The sequence below is a fragment of the Crocodylus siamensis genome, chromosome 1 (assembly GCF_052110815.1).
Source record: "Crocodylus siamensis isolate JL-2025a chromosome 1, ASM5211081v1, whole genome shotgun sequence".
In the NCBI taxonomy this organism is placed as follows: Eukaryota; Metazoa; Chordata; order Crocodylia; family Crocodylidae; genus Crocodylus; species Crocodylus siamensis.
This window is the reverse complement of record NC_143395.1, coordinates 154,295,726-154,315,551: the sequence shown is the minus strand read 5'-3', so window position 1 is coordinate 154,315,551 and position 19,826 is coordinate 154,295,726. Positions and strand designations below refer to the sequence as shown.

Genomic DNA, 19,826 nt, shown 5'->3' with positions numbered 1-19,826 from the left:
AAGTCACCTGCTGGCTGACAGTTCTTCAGAATTGCTCCTGAGACTGAATGCTCTGGGGCTGGGGGTTGAGGTATGTTGCTGTACACAGGACAGACTGCAGAGGTACCAGCACACCAATGGCTCCAAGTTTCAGGGATCAAGATCTCCCAGCTTCCTGCCAGTCTGCATCTCCATCATGGCTGGTGTGCATTCCCCTCCAACAGGGCTTGGCAAAGGTGGGTGAGCTTGGTGCAGCCAGGATCCGGTTTAGTTCCCATCCCTGGACTGGGCAAAGCCATGACTGCCCAGGTAGATCAGGGACAATGCTCATTTCCAGGCCTCCTGCCTTAGCAGGCAACCCTAGACTAGGTGCTAGGATTAGAAACACAAGCTACCAGGTCATGGTGCCCTGGAGGCAGGATCAAGGCACAGCCATCCCCTGGGCCATTCAAGACTCCACTACTGGTCGGATGTGTGATTTGGATGCAAACCAAGCGGCTGGGCTGGGAGCTGAGATCCATGTAATGAAGGGCACGTATCCATCAGTCAGCATGCTCCAGCAGGTAGCCAGCTGCCAAGTAAAACAAGCTAACAAACACAACAAGATGTATTAAGCTAAATATTTGCTCCATGATACAAAGGGGGTTTACCTGTGGCTGGGATGCTGGCACTCAGGGTGCTTGAGTTCATATGAAACACCAGCTCCAGGAGAGGGCAGAGCGGCTCCCCTCCTAGCATTTCTAGTCTGGTTTGGGTCCTAGGCAGGCAACTAACCCAGATATGGGTTGCAGATGATCTGTGGATCAGAGGGCTGGAATGAGCACAGGTTAGCAGGGATGTGCATGTGTCAGGGTCTGACTGGGATGCCACTTTAGGAAGGAATGGGAACTGGGAGAATGTGCCTCTGAGGAAGCTGCAGCTAGACCAGGCCAGGCCTGAGGGCCCTTTGAGGGGTAATATGTAATAGGGTACAGCTGCACTTCTCCAGCGTAGGTCCCAGGGCTGCTACTCAAGGAAATTCACATGGGATTGGAAAGACAGAACAACCAGCACCCTCAGGGAATCTCCAGCACAGACATGGCCTCCTCAGCCTGGCAGTGCATCCCCAGCACTCGATCACTTCTCCCACACCCTCCCATCAGTCCCTCCCCTGCAAGACAGCCCATGGAAGAGGGCACCACTCCTTTGCACTTCCTGCCCAGGCTCTGTCCCCAGGGAGTGGGTGAGATCCCTCAGCTACACATCCCCACTCCTTTGCCCATGGAGCCCTGCCAACCAGCCTGGGAGCAAACTGCAAGAGTGAGCAGAGTAGGGGCTAGGCAGCCACTCTGGGTAGCCTGTGAAGCATCTCCATGCTGTTCCTCCTCAGGATACACTAAGGCCTGGCCCTTGGCAAGGCTATAGCCCACATGCTTTCCCCCTCCCTAAGGTCAGAAGCAGCAGAGGCAGTGATCTACAGAAGGGCATGTTCAGTCTTTGTATATAAAAAACAGCATCTATACAGATAAATTTACAGACATAAGTAGGGTTGGGGCCAAGGCCCGTCCCCTGCCTGCAGTGTAGTGAGGGCAGGAAAGGCTCATGGAGTCTGAGCTGGTCTATGGCAGTACTTGCCTCAGTACTCCCCCTGCAGCCAGAGTCCCAGCCTCACTCATTGCAGTGCACCCAGCAGGGATAACTGCTCTGCTCTTGGAAGGCAGTAGTGCTATTGGGGCAGAAGCCTGAGCTGCAGGCAGCAGAATCTGCTCAGGTATCAGTCACCAGGAGGAATGCATGCCAGGCAACAATCCAAGGCAAAAAGACAGGAAGGAAGGTCCTCGAGTTAAGGCATTTGACTGTGACGCCAGATCTGGCTTGCTGCCCAGGCTGTTAGATGGGTAACAATACCTACGAGGGACCCACTGGGTTGGAGCCAGGAGTAGCTGTAAGACTCAGACTTTACAACCATGGAGGGAGTGTATGTGTTGTGAGAGAGTGGTTAGGGCTGTACAGTCTTCAGGGCTCCCCTCTTCTCACTGGCCAGGGATGGGGCTCTGCAAATGAACCTGCTTTGGATGAAGGGTAATGATGCTGTACGTTGCACAGCAGGGATCTGGAAGCTGGCAAGCGACTGGGGTTTGGAGAGGGATACTGGCAAGGGGAGTTGGCCAGCACTGGAGAGAATGGGAGAGGGCTGGAGATGGAAGGAGCACAGGTCTCAAGCACATGGCATAGGGAAAAGTAGAGGGCATACAGGCCAAGAGGTGACACAGGGCATGACGGTAGGCAGGGCTGGGGGCACTTAAGCCATGGCTGCAGGGTGGGGCAGACAATGAAATTCCGCAGAACGTTTGCAAAGGCGGCGAGAATCCATGGAAATCCAGACAGGAGACGCCTGCCCTGCCCTGTGCCCTCCGGGATCCAGCAAGGGAGGCACATCGCCAAGCCAAGCCGTGTTGCTTCGAGTCCACACTCAAACCAGCGCTCGGAAGAAGAAAGAAAAGATGGCTCCTAGTGCCAGGCCCAGGGACAGGAAGAAAGCCATAATAGCACCAGCAGTTTCAGCTTCATGGCTAGGCACCTTCCTGTGAGGAGGAAAGAGTCAGCCCAGGGTCAGTCCTGTGGTACCGCATACCAGGCCCCACGAGCACCAGCTCATGCCCTCAGTGAGAACCCCTCAGGGACTCCTCTGCATGAGATCCCTCCCTGCTTCACTTTGGGGGAGAAGAAATGAGAAACATAGCTTGGGGAATAAGCCCACCAGGGGACGAGCAGGCCACGGTAGGGCCAAGGGGAAAACAGCACTGGCCTCCTGTCACTCCACTGGACTGAAAAAGGCCGGCCATGCGATTAACCTCTCTGCTACTCTGCATTTAAAAAAGCCACTGGTGGAGATTGCTTAGGCCAGTGATTCTCAGCTAGGGAGCCACAGGGTACCATGAACTCCTTTTAAGTGTGATTTGCAAAAATTAGCCCTGTTAGGTATGCAAAACACACCTGTATGATTTGCAAGATAAAAAACAGATTTCACAGAATCATAGAGAAGCCAGGCTGGGAGGAGCCCCCCAGAGGTCACTTCTAGGCCAACCCCCTGCCTGAGGCAGGATCATTCCTATCCAGACTATCCTAGTCAATCCATAACTGAAACTCTTTGCAAGACTACTGTCAACCCTGACACTACACAAGACCTATCACCCCAACCTACCACAGCTAAAGCAGATATATTTCAAAACAGGATCCCAGTGTCAAAACCATTCTGCTCTGTTGGAGACTGAGTTCTTTGCAACAAAAGAATTGCTCTGGTATTTTCCCCCATAGTCAAAAGACAAAAGAAAGCTCAGGGCCAGCATTTCCTGAGGAGAGCCTTGAGCCTAAAAATACCAAGAACCACTGGCATAGGCCCCTGCCTCCAATACACTCATGCTCCCCCTGCTGACTGTACTGGCAGGCTGAAAGCAAGGCTGATGCCTGCACTGAGGGGGGTGCTGGGGCAATGGACAGGTTACCACTGGGCTGTGTAAGGAGAGTGGGTTGGCAGGCATGGATCTGGCTAGGGTATCACATGCACTGCAGGGTATGAAGCCTGACCCTGGGAGGCAAGCTCTCACTATATGTGGAGCCCAGGCACAGATGCTGGGGTCACAGGGAGGGGATGGAGCCTGGCACATCCACTGCTCGTGTTTGCATGCAGCCTGGTGGTGTAGACCACTGAGTGGGAGCCGCTAAGGACAGCTACCTGTGGAGGAAAGGGGCACTTGTAGCCAGGGACAGGAAGGGTGCTGCCTGCTTCATGATGGAGCAGAGCTCCCCAGCATTGATCCCACCCAGGTCTGAATTATGGCCTCATTAAAAAAAGCAGGTGGCTGCTCACTGTCAGGAGAGGCACAACACTGCAGCACGTGGCGCCAGCAACACCACTCAGCTCCCAGCCTGACACACTGCAGAAGACCTGGCCAAGCACCAGCAGGAGCCTTCTGCTCCCTATCAACATGCTCACAGGACCAGCTCCCCACCAGCCCCTGGCGCCACAGTCCCTGCAATACTCTGTTCAGGGTTGGGGAGGAAGAGGAACACTCATAATGGAAAAACCCTCCTTCAGTGCAGACTGATCTCATGGTCTGAAGTGAAACCACTCTCTGCTCCATGCCTCAGGTCCTCTCATCTGTAACAGCAGGAGAATGAACCCGATTTCCTCCACAAGGGTCTCCCTGGCCAGCCCCCTCCCCTCTTCCCATCTCATTCAGAGGCTGACCAACTTGCAGGAGTCCACATGCCAGGGCTGTGCCAGAGGGCTGGTGCCCAGATTGGGCCTCTAGGGCTGAGTCCAGCATGTCCTCAGCCAGTGCCTGCTGGTGGGGGGGAACCCACTCCGTTCTCTGATCCAGTAACACTCACTTGGGTCCGAAGCACATGCAGAGGCTGGCCAAGTAGCCATTGGAGATGGAGAAGAGGATCATGAAGCCTATGTACCAGCCATCATGCTGGAAGATTGTGGGCAGGTACACGTGGGACCGCAGGTTGCATAGCATGAAGAGGGGGATGAAGACCACGCGGAGAGCCACCATGAAGGGGAGGAGCCGGCTGTTCATTCCGGGCTGGGCGAGAGGGAAAAGGCAGGCCATTAGTGTGCTGCAGGGTGAGGCAGACAGGAGGGGGAGGGGAGCACAGCATAGGGCACCCTCTAGCAGGTCTCCCCCTGCCCGGACTCCAGGCCCTCAGTCCTGAGCCCCACCAGCTTGGGTAGGGGGCGTAGCAGAGGGGGCCCCTCTCCCTGGGCTCCACAGGTCTCAGCAGTTTGAGAATGACGGAGAGGACCATCTATAAAGGCCCAGCTCCTGGACCAGAGATGCTATCAGGCCTTGGGTCGTCAGTCAACAAAAGCAGTGGGAGGCTGCTGGGGCCCAATCCCTGGCTCCCACATCCCCAGCAGGAGTGACCCATAGAATCATAGAAAATAAGGACTGGAAGGGACCTCAGAAGATCATCTAGTCCAACACCTTGCTCAAAGCAGGACCAGCCCCACCCATCTCATCCTAGCCAAGGCTTTGTCTAGCCGGGTCTTAACGCCTCTACAGATGGAGATTCCACTACCTCCCTGACTAACCTGTTCCAATGCTTTACTAGCCTCCTCATGAGAACGTGTTTCCCAATATTCAACCTAAACTTCCTTTGCTGCAACTTGAGACCATTGCTCCTTGTTCTGTCATCTGCCACCACTGAGAACAGTCTAGCTCCTATACACAGACTCAGTACACATCCAGCACACACCCAGACCTGTCCACCCTGTCCCCCGTCCCTGCAGGTGCCTTTCCTGTGGACTTCCTCAACCCCAGGTATCCTATGCTACTGTGGGTTCCTGCCACAGGGCACCCTCCATGCTCCAGTTGGCAAGCCACTGCTCATAAGAATGCTCTTGTTGCCTTTGGCATCTGCCACAGAAAGAAAGGCACGGTCAGGGCTGGGTCCAAGCTGACATTATAAAAAGGAGTTACAGCAGGAAGCTTGGAAGAAGCCAGTCACACAGGCTTCCAGCCCAGGTTCCCCTGAGAGGCTGATGGGGTTGCATGTCAGCTTATAAGAAGAGGTCAAACATCCTGGCCTGGGTAGTATGGCTTGGGCAGGGGGTTTGCTGCAGTTGGGTCTGCCTAACTGGTGTCTGAGCTCTCTGGTCTGAAAAAGAGGGGAAGGAAGATGATGGATTGAGGACTTCTGAGAGGAGGGAGGGGAAAGGGTGGGCATGAAAGGTGGCAGGGGTCAGAGGGTAGGAAGGCTTGTTTGTTTCAGATCTTTGGGATAGTATTTGGTAAAAATAACAACATCTCTGTTGTTGACAGGTGGGGATGATGGGAGGTGGTGGCAACTGCTCAACTGCTGCTCTGCTGGAGCTCTATAAACCTGTTCTCCAAGATGCACGGGGGTATGGACCACCTCAGGGCAACAAAGTTGCTGGGTACAGATGCAGGGTGGACAGGGCACAGCTAGAGACCACTTGAGCCTCATCCCACAATGACCCGTGCTGCTGGAACACGGGGCTAGTGGCAGCTGCACAGGAGCCAAAGTGTGGGGCATGAGTTCTGAGAAACCACTAGCTACTTCAGGGAAAACCTCTACCCCATGGCAGCTGCAAGAGCCCCCTAGTCCCACCCCTGACCTCACCTCCCCCTCCTGAGGATATGGCTGTGCAGGGGAAACCCCCTAGCAGCATCAAAAAACTGGAGCTCTGGCTGTAGCCAGTCCCCTCGCCTCCCATTGCCAAAGCTGCTTGGCTCCTGACCCAGACAGTCTGGCCTGTTCCTAGTCAGTCTTTGCCCAGATCGCTGACTTTGCATTTCTGAGGCTGCAGTGGAAAGTTTCATCTGGTCTAAAAGAGCCTCCCCAAGGGAACACTTTGGTTCCTGTTGGCACTGGTAAAATGTTCCAGCCCTTTCCCTCCAACCCAGTCAGAGGCAGGCAAGCTGGGACTCCCATGCTGCATGCTTTGTGGAGGGATCGACTCACAAGACAGGCAGCTGCGGTGCAGGGTGGCATCAGGACACCCTGATGCTATGATATGCTGGATTCCCCTTCTCAGCAACACCTGGCTTACTCCAGAGCTACTGCCCTGACTCTGCAGGAGTTGCTTCAGATGGGCACACAGGACCCAGAGAGTGGGACTTACCCATATATGCCCAAAACTCTCCCTCAGCTGGGGAAACTTGACACCCCCACTGGGCAAGCCAGACTGTGGTGGCAGGGCGGGAGGGAAGAAGTTGTGGCCATCTAAGAGTCTAAAGTGGGACTGGAGTGTGACAGTTATGGGCACATGGGTTACATCAGAACTTTGTTTGCTCACTGAGGTGAGGGCAGCCATACCCAGGGAACACACAAGTCCCTGAATGAAGAAACAGGCCTGAAACCACACACAGCCGCAGAGCAAGGGTTTCCAAGAAGCATGTTTTGAAACAGCTCCACCCGTGTTGTTCTGCCAATGGGGGAACGACCCGGAGCTCCAGCCAGGTGACCCAGGGTGCAGGGCGAGGGGAGCCAGCAGTGACGACCCCACCAGCACAGGGACGTTTGCAGAGGCAGCTTCTGGCAGCAGGAGTGCTTGGCAAGGCCAGGTCGACTGGCTCAGACCCAGACAGGCCCCTCATTGCCTCCTGCTGTCAACAGTTTGTTCAAACAAACAACCTGAACAATACTGGGGAAAGCATGGCAGGGAGCAGAGCAGGAAGAGACCCGGACATGGCAAACCTCCTCCTCACCTACCACAACATGTGCGAGGGGGAACCATGCACCCACCCAGCTCTGGACCCACCATATAGCCCGTGGGAAGTGGGAGAGCGATCAGAACCTTTGTCCTGGGAGTGGCACAGGACCACACACAGCCATGCAGCAGGGCACTCCTATGCATCCTCTCCCCAGTAGTACTGAGTTTCAGCTTCCTGGTCCTGGCTGTACCGAGGGGACAGCAATGCCAGGGAAGCATTGGGAACCAAGCAGCTGACAGTCTCTGGATACTCAAAAAGGGAAGGCAACATCAGCCAGCAACCAGGGCTAGGCCAGACCCCAAACAGCTCCAGGCTCCTGTGGGAGCCGAGCCACACCCAAGAGAAGCCAGAGGAGCCAGCGAGCCAGGACAGGGCAGCTTCGGGCACCAGGGTTGGCACTGCAGCCTGCTCTGGGCACTTTATAAATCTGGTCATGATCAGGGGCCTGAGAAACCTGTGGGAGGCAGAGGCAAGCACTGGAATCTCCCCTCCCCAAAACACACTCTCTTTCACCCCAGGGCCTTGCCAGGGTCCCACCCCTACTGTCTGCATAACTAGAGAGTGGGTTTGTTTACAAGGAGGCTGGGATTGAGGATATGGCTTCATCTAAGCCACAGAGATGGGAAAATTGCAGCAATTTGGAAGCATTTAGCTCAAGCCACAGCCAGTCAGAGCCTGCCCCCGCTCTATTCCCAGTCATGGGCACAAGAGCACTCATTCTCCACATACTCCAAACTCCACTTGGAGTACTGCTCACCCCACCACACACTACCCCTGCCCCTCTTCACACTACAGCTCAGGCTCAGGTCCACAACCCTCGAGACTACCAACACCATGCAGGCCCATGCCCTCCTTCCCTCCCACTGCCCTTTACGTCATGGGGCTTCCTGCCTAGGGTGGGTTTTCCCCATTGGACAAGTCCCTTTCAGGCCACTGTCCATACTTCTCATCTCTGGGCTTCTGCCCCTCATGCACCTGGCTGCCCCCCGCTATATCCCAGCTCTGAGGTCTCTATTCCATGGCTTGCTTGCTCTCTCTGACTGCCTGCAAATTCCCATTCCACCCAGAACCCAGGGAATTAGCCATAGATGCTCAAGCAAAGCATGTCAGACCCAGCTGGGGAAACACCCGGAATTCATACCAGGACTGGCCTCAGCCAAAAGAAGAAAGATGGGATTGGGGGTTGGGGAGGAAAAGTCTTCCTGGGTCCTCCCTACTGTCATCCTTCTCCAGTCACTTGGCTTTCAGAGCCAGGATCAGGATTCAGTCCCCATTCCCCTTCTCCAACCCAAAGGATGAGACAGCCTCAGCAAATGGCAGTGTCAAGGAATCCTGTGAAAAGGGGGCTCCGACAGGCTGGCCGGCCGGCCAGGTCAGCAGCCAGGCAGGACTCATTGGCTCTGGCACCCTGCCCCAAACTTACCCACAAGCAGAAGGCCGTGAGGCTCCGTCCCAGCCAGTCAAAGACATTAAACATCAGGAAGCAGGCAACAGGGATGAAGTAATTTTCTGCAGAAAGTGGAGGGAGAAGGTCAATACCTGGCTTGAGCACACACCCCACTCCACCACCTGCTGTGTAAGGCACATTCCGCAACACCAAGTACCTGGCAGTGGGGGAGCTCAAGGCTATTCACCAACATGGCACCTCTCAGGGCCATGAGGCTTGCAGCCTCCCTCTCTCCCCCATTGTTCACACTAGCCCTACAGCCAGGAGGGATCTATGCCCAGTCCTCACCACCACCTGACTTAGGGATGGCAGCCTGGCTCCCAGTCTGTCAGAACACCTGGCGGGGAGCTGGGCCTCAGGGCCATATGTAGATCACTGGTTCTTGTGAGATGACACCAGGGTCCATGCACTCCCCATCCCAACCACCTTCCAGCTCTGCCCCTTGGAAGGGGATGGGGGGCACTCCCTTTGTACCCTTCCCCTTCCCTTGGCTCCCAGGAGAGGAAGGGGGTGACATTGTCCGCCCTGCACTGGGCATCACTTACTCCACTTGGTTTCCCCTGCGATGTAGGAATCCACCTCGGCAGTGACGGAGGGGAAGACACCAATGGTGACAGTGAAGACAAAGCAGACGGACAGAGCCATGACCGAGATCTGGGGGACAGAATGGAGCCAGGGCCTATCACCAAACAGGTAGGGACAGGCAAGGCCTGGGCTCGGACACTCAACCAGCTCTCTGGGAGAGACCCAGGCATGCACTATAGGGCACAAGTGGTCTGTGGCTCACATACCTTCTTAAAGATGCTGATGACTGAGGGCTTCTGGTTGGGGTTATGGAGAGGCACAGTGTTCAGATTGTTCTTTTCCACACCATTGGGCTCATCTGGTGTCAGGCAAAACAAACAGGAAAGGTGAGGAGAAGCTGCAAGGCAGTAGTTGATCCCAGGGACCAAGAATCCCTTTCCTTTGTAGGTGGTATCCTGTTCATGCCAACTGCTTCCCCCTCCCAGGGGCATTCTGGAGGAAGGCCAAGGGCAGAGGGTGCAGCTGCCTCCCCAAGTCCATCCCCAGTCCCCAGCTCCTCTTACTAACACTCCCTGCTCGGTAGGCCTCACCTTTCTTGATAAGGTCCATCTTGGTCTCTAGCTCAGCATGTGTTTCATGGACCCGGTACTCTGTCTTGTCCTTCATTGAGTAATATCGAAAAAAGTCCTGCCAAAAGAAGCCGCCAGAGAGCTCATTCATGTGCGTGTGTGCGCGCGTGTTTCTAAGGGACAAGCCAGTAGAGAGACCCCTTGCATGTGGGAAAGAGTGACCACAACAGAGAGCTCCCTGGTGTCCAAATGTACGAGTGTGCACACACACAAGAGACTACCACAATGCGTCTGAGCACAGAATGCATCTGTCTCTGTGTGCGTGTTGTAGAGGAGATGCTGCCTGGGAAAGGTCACATGGGAAGAGTTGTGGGTCCGTCTGTCTGATGAGACACCAGGTCCCTGTGGATTCAGCACTGTAGCGTCACAAAAGAACTGTGTGGGCCCCAGAGCAAAGCTGACAGCTCTTTACCCACTGGGTCAAAATACGTGGGAACTACCCCACTCCCTGAGAGCAAGCAAGCCATGAGCCTGAATTCCTACCAGTCGGGGCAGCATGATGTAGGAGCCAATAGCCAGCAGGATCACCACGCAGGCTGTAATGAAGTAGCCAAAGGCACTGTCTTCAAGCGGTGATCCAGCTAGCAGCACAGGTTACAGAGAAGGGAGAAGGAATGACAGGGGTTACTGGAGAAAGTAACAATAGGACAGAGATCACCAGTCCCCACTCTCATCACCACTCCTCACCAGTGTCCTGCTAGGCAGGAACAGGGCCACGTCTCCCAAGACAGTAGACCTGAAGGAGCCTCCCAAGATTCCAACCACCCCCTATGGGGGTCACCCACCCCCAAGATCCCAAGCTCAAGATGAGGGCTCTTCCCTTAAACGGCTGTAGTGGCCAACTCTGAGCAGATGAAGGTGCAACAGGGCTCCTTCTACAGCTTTCAGACACAGGGTCTGGTCTGCAGCAGAGGTGGCAGGCATCAGGCGAGCTCTGAAAGGGGCCATGATGCCCGAGTGGGGAGGGAGTTACTCACTGGCAATTGCGCAGATCATGGCCAGAGCTGCAAAGGTCCCTGCCAGTCCCTGCCCACTCATGATGGGTGCTGTATAGCTGGCAGGCAGGAGCCCTGCCAATCCAAAGAGGCTACCTTGGAGGATGGCACCAAAGGCTGCAAGGACAGAGACACACAGAAATTAGGAAATAGGTAAGGGAGACAGGATGGTGCCCCTTCCCCATCCCTCTTGGGAGACCAGACAGAGAGATCATGATGTGGCTTGGCCAGGGCTCTGCCCTGCTGCCTACACCCCTGGCAGGGGGGTGGTCATGAACTCCAGTACCAGGAGGTGAGATGTAGGCATGGGATCCTGCACCAAAAGTGTGCTTTGCTCTTTCCTAGGGCAACAGAGATGGGGGCAGTGGAGTGGGGACTGTGCCCCTGTCTCTTTTTCCTGTGTGGCCATCTGCCCCGACACCAGCAGCATCCAGGATTCCCCAGGCCCCACTTACAGTTGATAAGGATGATCTTGACCATGGTGACGATGAAGAAAGGGAGTGGCTCCATGGGGATCTTCACTAGGACAGCAGTCATCAGGAAGACCAGCCCGATGACAACCAGGCTGCCCAGAATGCGGACTTGCTGGGGGATCCTATAGGGCAGGACAGAATAGCGCCTCAGGGAGGAGAGCCCAGCCCCATGAGGGGCCCATTCCACCCAGAACCCAGGGAATTAGCCATAGATGCTCAAGCAAAGCATGTCAGACCCAGCTGGGGAAACACCCTGAATTCATGGGAGATGGGGAAAGAGTATACTCTAAAGGGAACCAGGTCACAAGAGAGGAGTTGGGTGGGTCTCATTTCTGACTTGAACATGGTCAAGACGTTGAAGATGGAGGGAGTGGGGCCAAAAACCAAGTTCTGCCCTCAGGGTCGAAAGAAGGCCTGGAGTGACCTAGGTGAGTGCTGGGGCCTTGGCTCACCTCTGGTGGAGGAAGGAGTTGAGGCAGGTGAAGATGAGTAGAGGCAACATGGCACAGAGGGTCATGAAGTTGTTGAACTTGGCCTGAAGGTAGGTGGGAGGCAACCTTATGCCCGTGCCATTCACCTCACTCAGGCGGTCCGCAGCGGTGGTGTTCTGGGCATCACTAAGGCGGGTGCTGAAATACTGCAAAGGAAGGGGCCCAGTGAGTGCATCCTATTGATTAGGGAATCTCAAGAATTCCTATAAGCAATTCACACGTGCTGTATTCCCCTCTTCCCACCTCCTCATGTGTGCACACACACTATAAGCTTTCCTTAATGATACACAAATACACAGCAGCCATTTTTCCTTCCCAAATGCAAAAGGGACCAGGGACGCATGTGCCACATAAGTCCCCCCTCCCCACTCCACAACATACACCTGTCACTCACAGGCCTGTTCCCTCCCTACAAACACACATCCACATACACCACCCCAGCCCAAGCCACAGCACTGAGATCCTAACCTGCGTGGCCGTCATGAAGAAGTTCCATGGCAGCAATGTTCCCAGGCCCAGCATGAAGAAGATCAACCAGACACCTTTGTACCTGTGGGTGACAGAGAGATGGGGACAGTCACCACATGTTCTGAGCAGGGGCAGCTGGCGCAGGGCAGGAGGAACAATGGTCGTCACACCACTCTCTAAATTACCCCATGGCAGAAGCCAAAGAAATGAGAAACGGGCACTAAATTGTGAATGACCTTCAAACCTGGACACAGAAGCAAAAAAGGGGCTGAGCTATTAGAGAGCAGGGAGACACTGTGCTGGAGTAAGCTGGGGTTATAGCCAGCTTCCACTCCTACAGCTCTGCTGATGCCCCTTACTCCTGCCCTGCACTCGTCTCCCCCACTGGGCTCTCTTGAGTAGATGATAAATAATATTTTTTATGCCTCAGGATAGTGCAGGCTGGTTCTGCCTAAGCTTCCCTCACAGGGCCCAAAGTCATATGTTTGGTTCCTGGACAGCCCCTGCTGGACAATGCATCCCTTATCAGCACCCATATCACTAGAGAGTTGAGGTTCCTAGGTCCGTGGGGGCTCTGGCCCATGCTCAGAGCTCCAGGGACTGGATTGTGAAGTACCAGTAACAAAAGTTTGAAGCCCTAGCATTCAACTACAACTTCTCGGTGTGGGTAACCACTCTGATTTTAGAGAAGCTGGCTCTCTCCAGCCCTTGCAGCAAGTGCTCAGTACCTGATTTTTTCAGAGGTGATAAATCAACTACCAGGGCACATGCAAAGTCAGTGGCTCTCTTGTAGATCTAAACCTCATTGGGGTAAAAGGGGCTGAAGGAGTCCCAAGTCTCCCTCTAACCTAGTGCTCCTTAGGTGGGGAAATGCCTGAGAGACCAACGAGGATGTACTGGTGTTTGGAAAAATAAAGCCTGGAGCCACAAACACCAGAGGCTCCAAGCTCCATATCCATCCTTTGTTTTCCCCTGCCCCATGAACCAGAGGGGACGTTTCAGGTTCCTTACGAATTGCACCAGGCTGAGAGTGATGCAGAGGCGAGAGCGGAGATCCTGGTTGTACAAAAGGAGTTGCAGGGACACGGAGATGGGTTTGACCCCACAGGGCCATGGGTTTAGAGCTGTGGAATTTTCCATCTCTTCTTCCTACCAAATCTAAACAAGTGAACTGCTGTGGGACCTAGGGATTTTCCATTAAGTTATGAAAGGGAGTGGGTGTTGGGAAGGGGCGTGTCAAAAAGGGCTCTCTCCTAGGCATGAGGCAACTAGATGCATGCTGGCAGCTGCCAGAAATGGGAAACAGTAAAGTCTCCCGGTAATCTCCCAGTGGGCACTGTTTACAGCCCATCTGCTATGGAAAACATGACACAGGAAGGAAGGAAACCCATTAATGGGACACAGCTTCTTTGGTAATGGTACAAGCAGAGGCTGGACTCCACAAGGTGGCACCTGGTGAGGCAGATTCATCTCTGACAGTCCTGGATGCCAGTATCCCGTACCAGGATCTAACAAGACTGGGCAGCCAAGTCTCCCAGATCTCATGATCAGGAGATCACCCCCCGGCCATGAAGGGGCAAGATCTGCAATGCAGGGTAGCAGGGTTCCTGGGTTCAGGGACAGTGCTAGCTCCTGCTGTCCCAGCTCCAAGGATTGCCAGGATCATGCCAGGCTGCAGGGAAGGGGTCATCTCTAGCCTGGCTCCCATGCTGCAGCTCTGGTGGAAGGAGTAGCTTAGCGGCAGTCCCTCTATGAGAAGGTGCTGCTTTTGTGCATGCTCACAGCCTCTGCTTCCCCACCCTGGGGTCCTGGCCATACCTGTCCTGAGGGCCATCTTTCGCCGTCATGGTGCCCAGTGGGAGTTGCTGCAAGCTGCCAAGCCACACCAAATCTCACTCCTTCCCTTGGTTGCTTTATTCCTGCAAATCCAAACCAAACAGAGACGATGTTGAGGAGCTGTAACTGAAGGAGGCAGGGCAGTGCTGTGTTCTCAGTGCCCAAGGTTGTCAAAGAGCAAACCCCGGTGAGGGTTCCCAGAAGGACAGAAATCAGCATGGAAAACAGACACCCATGGATTTGCCTCAGCTTCTGCTCAGAGTTCTTGCAAACCAGAGGATGAGTCACTTGGGAGGAACATGGACATAAGGCCTAGGAGGGAGGAAAACAAGGCACAGAGCCCTTCCTTCCTGCAGGGAGGCCCAGCCCTTACATGGGCCTTCTCCCCACCAGGGCCTAGCAGGGTTTTGCCCACACAGTTTGCATGCTGTGCCTTCTGCACAGCATGTGATTTGAGTCTGTTAGGTCAGCCTGGAGCACAGCTCTTCCATAGCAGGCTCCGAGGAGATACCAGCCTTGTAACCGAGGACCCCGCCTTCCCCATAGATGATATGCCACACCTGTGCCCCACTGATCCATACAGCACTTGGGGTCTACGTGAAAACAGCCTTGCCCATCGACCCCCACAACCCTGTGCTCCCCTTAGGCCTGTGGGAACTTCGGAAAGCAGCTCCAGGGCAGGGGACACTCCCTTCTTGCTTTCCCCACCAAACGGCACATAACTCTCTCCAGCTCCCTGCACTTCCTACCCAGACAACCCCAGGGCCAGACAGGCCTCACTCCATTCTCCCCCAGGCCTTCCTGCAAGCTCTCACTGTCCTTTCCCAATGCACCCCCTGCCTGCAGCAGTGCTTTCAGGATGGTGATATACCCCAGCTTCGCATGAGGGCAGAGCCATCTGCTAAGTCCCGGGGCTCCTTCCACTCACTCCCCCACTAAACTGAGAATGTACCATCTACCCCTTTCCCCCACCCCCTTCTGCCCTGCTACAATTCCCACCCCCAAGGATATGGCCCCTTCTTCCCCCTCATTGCTACAGTGCCTTCAGGAAGGTCTGGCCACTGTAGAGACCCAACCACTGCTGAACTCCACATGTCTGGGGAAGCAGGATGCTCTGAACACAGACCAGCGCCCCTCTTAGGGCTGCGTATTTGCTGCCCCCAGAGCTGTAAGAGCCCTCGCTTGGCCCCTACATGAGCTTGGCCTGCTCCTGCTTTGGGAGCCCATTTGCTCCTCACACATCTTCACCCAGCCCACGGTGCCCAGGTTCAGCTTGCATGAGGTGGGAGGCAGCTCCCAGCAGGCAGCACAGCCGGTGGATCCTATAGTGCCTGCCAGGAGTTAGTCTCCACAGGTCTCACCGGGAACTGGTACCATCTCCATGGCGCATGCGGTCTTGGCACCCCATCTTAGCTACTTCTCCAGATCCATTCTGGACAAAGGCAGATGAAGGTAACATGGTCCCCTCCACATGCAGTGGGAGCACTGCATAGCTCCTTGCACATCCCACCTCCTCCTCCCCTCCCCAGTGCAGAAACAGGTCCCATCCTACACGTCTGGTTCCCTACACAACGTCCTGGTCCCTGCTGGTTCCCCAGCTTGGGCAGCTGCTGCTTCTGGTGAGGTGGGAAGGAAGGAGAGAGAGAAAGAATTCCCTTCTAGCAGCTGGGCAATTGTGCTTAGCAGCCAGCTGACAGCATGAAGCGTGACATTCAGTTACCCTTATCTCAGCACAGCCGCAAGGGAGACTGCTGCTGCCCCTCTTCAATTGGGCCCCTCCTTCCTCCACTCTCAGCAAGGCAGACTGTACATTGAGACCCCAGGCAAAGGCCAGGAGGTGAACACAACTCCTACAATGCAGAGGCAGCTAAGTGAACCTCAGCAGGACCGAAACCAAACCCCAAGAAATCCCTTGGGGATTTCTGAAAGACCTGCCCCTGCTCTTCTCTCAGTTCCCCTGCCACGGCAGCAACCCAGAGAAGCCAGCGCCCACAGCCTACCTGGAGTAAGTGGAGCCACCTCAGCTTCAGCAGCTGGTCCCAGCCCTGAGCCCACTCAGCAAGGAAATGCATGTGGGGGTGGTGGGAGCATGCATTCCCCTCCCACTGGGGGGTGGGCGACAGGGCCCTGCCAAGTCACGGGCCCACCACCGACGTAGTGTCCTGTGCCACCTCTGGCAAGCTGCCCAGGTCACGCTGCCCAGACACTGGCTTGCAGTGCCACGGGAAATGAGAGATTTCATGGAGGGGATGGTGTGTAAGCAGGAGCAGAGGCTGCCAGCTCAGGGATTACACAGCAATGGCAGAGGCTGAAGTGGGCCAGGAGGGATCAAGAGCAGGGGGGTTGCAGGCATTCAAAAGGTTCTCTCTGCTTTCAAGCGAGACAAGCCAGGCCTGCCAGGTGCTCCCTTTGCAAGGGCTGCAAGCTTCCCCACCACACACATTCAGATCTATCATCCCAATGCTGAAATCTCAGCCCCCACCCCCAGGGCTTCAGCGGGGGAGTAATTCCACCTGCCCCCACTCCTTGTGCTTCTCATGGGGAGATGCCAAGCCCCACACTCCTACCCACTTTGTCAGGCCTCTCCCTTTGCCAAATGCCTCCAGTTCCTTCCACAGCTGGTTGGGGGACTGCCATCATGCACCCTGTACCGCTGCATCCTGCTAAAGCCTTGTAGGCAGCCGCCAGTTCTCACAAACAACCAGACTATAACCAACCAATGCGTGCAGCTGTGGGTGACTTTACAAGCAGGGCTGGGAGTGCCCCTGCCCTAATAAAGCAGGTGTAACCAATTCCTCACAAACAACCCCCACCCACCTGCTGGTGGGCTGTCATGGTCACCCAGGTAAACTCAGTTCTCTCTCACAGGACAAGGGCACCTGCCTTTCCCTTCCACTACCCATTTGGCACCAGAGGTTGGCATGCAACTTGAGGCCATAACATGACAACCCTGTGATGCCACTGGAGGGGAGTGACATGGCATCCCCAACCTGTAAGCTATCCAAACTGCTCCTGGTCTTGGCCCCCACTGCAGGGGCTGCCTCTGATAAACTGCACAGCCCACTCAGGGCCTCTGGCCAGTCAGGACAGCACTGACTTCCTATGGTCCATGTCTAGACCCTGAGGCTCCTAGATAATGGCCATCAAGAACAATGCTACATCAGAATGATCAATTCGTCCTCAGAGTCAAGCATAACAAAACTGGGGTGGGTCCGGATGCTTCCCCAGACCTGACTACATGCCTTATCTCCAGATAGGCTTCCACAAATCTAAGGCCCTTCCGGATAGATTTGGGAACATCTGGGCAGAGGAAGCCAACCTGAAGGGAACCCCATGCCAGGCTGACTGGAGGGCTGCATAACTTGGCTGTACATCAAATGCTGTTGTGTTATATTCTGCCTGAAGTTTTACACTCATACCTGGTTTCTACGTGAACTATAATATTGCTGCTTGTGTGTATGGGGTGTTCCACAAGACTGTATGTACTGCCAGCTCTGACACCCTCCTTCACCCCAGTGACTCTGGGAGGGCCCAGTCCTCGCTAATGCAGACTTCTGTAGTTAGCCTCCTGTGTTTCTCCACCCACCCAAGACACACACGTACCCAGGTATGCATGCACAGCAGCTGTGAGCACATTTGCATATGTGAGTGTGGTTTCACATGCGTCTCTGTTCCTAGAACAAAGACAAAAGCCTTATGTAAACAGTTCCCATCAAAGGCCCGACAATGTTTTCTGGCTTCTGCTCTCCTCCTCCCTTCGCTCCATTTTCATGAAAAGAAGCTGTGGCACTCCTTGGTGTGGCACATGCTGCTCACCCGAGGTCAGAATCCTTGAAAGCCCTGCAGCTGTTTCCCCAGAGGAGCCTGAGCTGGAGGCTGTGACCCACACCAAGGAGGAGTGGGATAGGGGAACGTTTGGAGGGCCAGTGCCTCTGCTTGGACTATTTCCCAAAGGCTTCTCCACATGCCAAGGCCAACTGAACATCAAGGCAGACTTTTACAAGCAGCAGTACCTCAGGCTCCTGCACCCTGCAGAAGGATCTCTCAGACAGGTGAAGCACATTAGTACCAGCTTCTCAGGTCCCACAAAGCTGCTGGCAAGGCTAAGGCTCTCCAGCCAGACATGCTCCTCCTAGCACTGCCCATATCCATGACTATAGAACTCCACTTTGGTCTAGCACAAGAGGTAAAAAATTGCCCTGGCCTGAGAGTGAGTCACAAACCTGACACTTCAGAGGCAAAAGTGACACAAACCCAGCTGTTCTCATTTTTGCTCCCTGCAGATGTTCCCATGAGCCCTCTACTATTCCCCTGTGACTTCCCTAGAATTCAATGCAAAAAAAAACAACCCAACACATCGTGTCTTATCTGTCCAAACACCAGCAGGATTTCTACTATCTCATCTGCCACATGTCTTGTGGGAAGCAACAGTGGTGACACTCTGGGACTGGAGTCATGTGCTACAGCCACTTGCACTGTCACTGACCTGATCTGCACCACTAAAGATCACAATCACCAGGTAGAAATGCCTACTTGGTCTACGCAACCCACAACAAGGAAGGGCGCTTCCCTTTATGTCTCCCAGTCTTGTCCAGGTCTCTTAGTAGCATGCGTTTCTCCTGATTTAGAGTGATGGAGGAAAAGACACAGGTCCTTTTAGCACTGTTATTACAAGGAAGATATGAACTGATCTAGTGCTGGTACAACTCATAGAGGCTCTGGCACTCAGAAGGTAGGCAAAGGGAGTTGCACAGAGGGGCTTGCAGCAACTAAGGCCTGGCATAAGTTAAATTGGAATGGAAAGGTTTGCTTCATCTCACCATCCCCTCAGTTTCCTTAGCATGGAAACTATGCTCCTCTCACACACCTGCTCAGTGCCAGCCACATAAATGCCACGTGCGCTCACTTCCACCTGCTCCCAACAGACAGCACAGGCTTGATCCCAACCCAAGGTGTGCTGGAGCAGATCCAAAAGCAGCCCCTGGAGTGACTCCAGATACACTGCAGCAGCTAAGAACACAATCAAACCCCATGTCTCTGTGCTAGACAAAGGCACTTTCCACGAGACTGTGAACATGCACAGCACTGGTCACTTGAATTCAGCTGAATACCCTAGAATTTCTAGGATCTCCGCCTACTATCCCCTCCCAAATGCCTGCATGCTGACAGCCAGGTGGTCCCACGGCCCCCTGGGCATGGAGCATGTTCCCAACCCCACTGCACATTCTTGAGAGATCAAAATATGAAACAGATCAATAGCATCCCCCCTTCCCTCTCACCAACATGATGCTGGCCAAAGAGTGGTACAAACAAGGCTGCATCCTACCACCCCCTACAGTGAGAACTCAGGCCCAGTGCTCTTGCCCATGCATCAGCCAGAGGGTTCTCCCAACACTCAGACTAGGGCAGCACCAGAGTGCAAAGTGACCTAATGATCTGGAGCCCAGATCCTCCACCTGGGAGCTTCCAGCTGGTTCAGGGGCGACTGGTTCCCACATCCCCACACTTCTGTCATTTTAGCACAGCTGCAGGGAGATTTACCGTGGGGGTCCAGGGGCATCAGGAGTCCCAGTCAGTCCAGGCTGAGCAAGGCAGTGGTTCCCAGACAGCAGCAGTGCAGAGATGCATCACGAGGGCCCTACAGATAACAAGCAGGCCCCTCCACTGAGGTCAGCAGTCTGGATGGAGAGTAGGAGGGCAAATACAGCAACCTTCTGGGGGCCTCTTTCTAGGAAAACACCAGGAGCCCTCTCC

The 19,826-nt window shown here is 54.7% G+C and overlaps 1 protein-coding gene across 5 annotated transcripts in view; it reads right to left on the bottom strand.

Annotated features, from left to right (window-relative positions):
• Nucleotides 1-1,431: 1,431 nt before the first annotated feature.
• SLC29A1 (solute carrier family 29 member 1 (Augustine blood group)) overlaps nt 1,432-19,826 on the bottom strand; it is a 41,463-nt gene continuing 23,068 nt past the window's right edge. For 4 of the 5 annotated variants that reach the window (XM_090046333.1, XM_090046334.1, XM_090046332.1 and 1 more), the window contains exons 2-13: nt 14,055-14,155; nt 12,237-12,318; nt 11,730-11,914; nt 11,260-11,399; nt 10,787-10,921; nt 10,293-10,390; nt 9,771-9,867; nt 9,447-9,538; nt 9,201-9,309; nt 8,632-8,717; nt 4,354-4,553; nt 1,432-2,543 (exon numbers count right to left, since the gene is read on the bottom strand). In XM_090046333.1, coding sequence (XP_089902459.1) covers nt 2,432-2,543; nt 4,354-4,553; nt 8,632-8,717; nt 9,201-9,309; nt 9,447-9,538; nt 9,771-9,867; nt 10,293-10,390; nt 10,787-10,921; nt 11,260-11,399; nt 11,730-11,914; nt 12,237-12,318; nt 14,055-14,083 — 1,365 coding nt within the window. In that variant the 5' untranslated portion in view covers nt 14,084-14,155 and the 3' untranslated portion in view covers nt 1,432-2,431. Of the gene's footprint in view, nt 2,544-4,353; nt 4,554-8,631; nt 8,718-9,200; nt 9,310-9,446; nt 9,539-9,770; nt 9,868-10,292; nt 10,391-10,786; nt 10,922-11,259; nt 11,400-11,729; nt 11,915-12,236; nt 12,319-14,054; nt 14,156-19,613; nt 19,643-19,826 lie in introns of those variants that run through there. The other variant, XM_090046335.1, reaches the window with a different exon arrangement.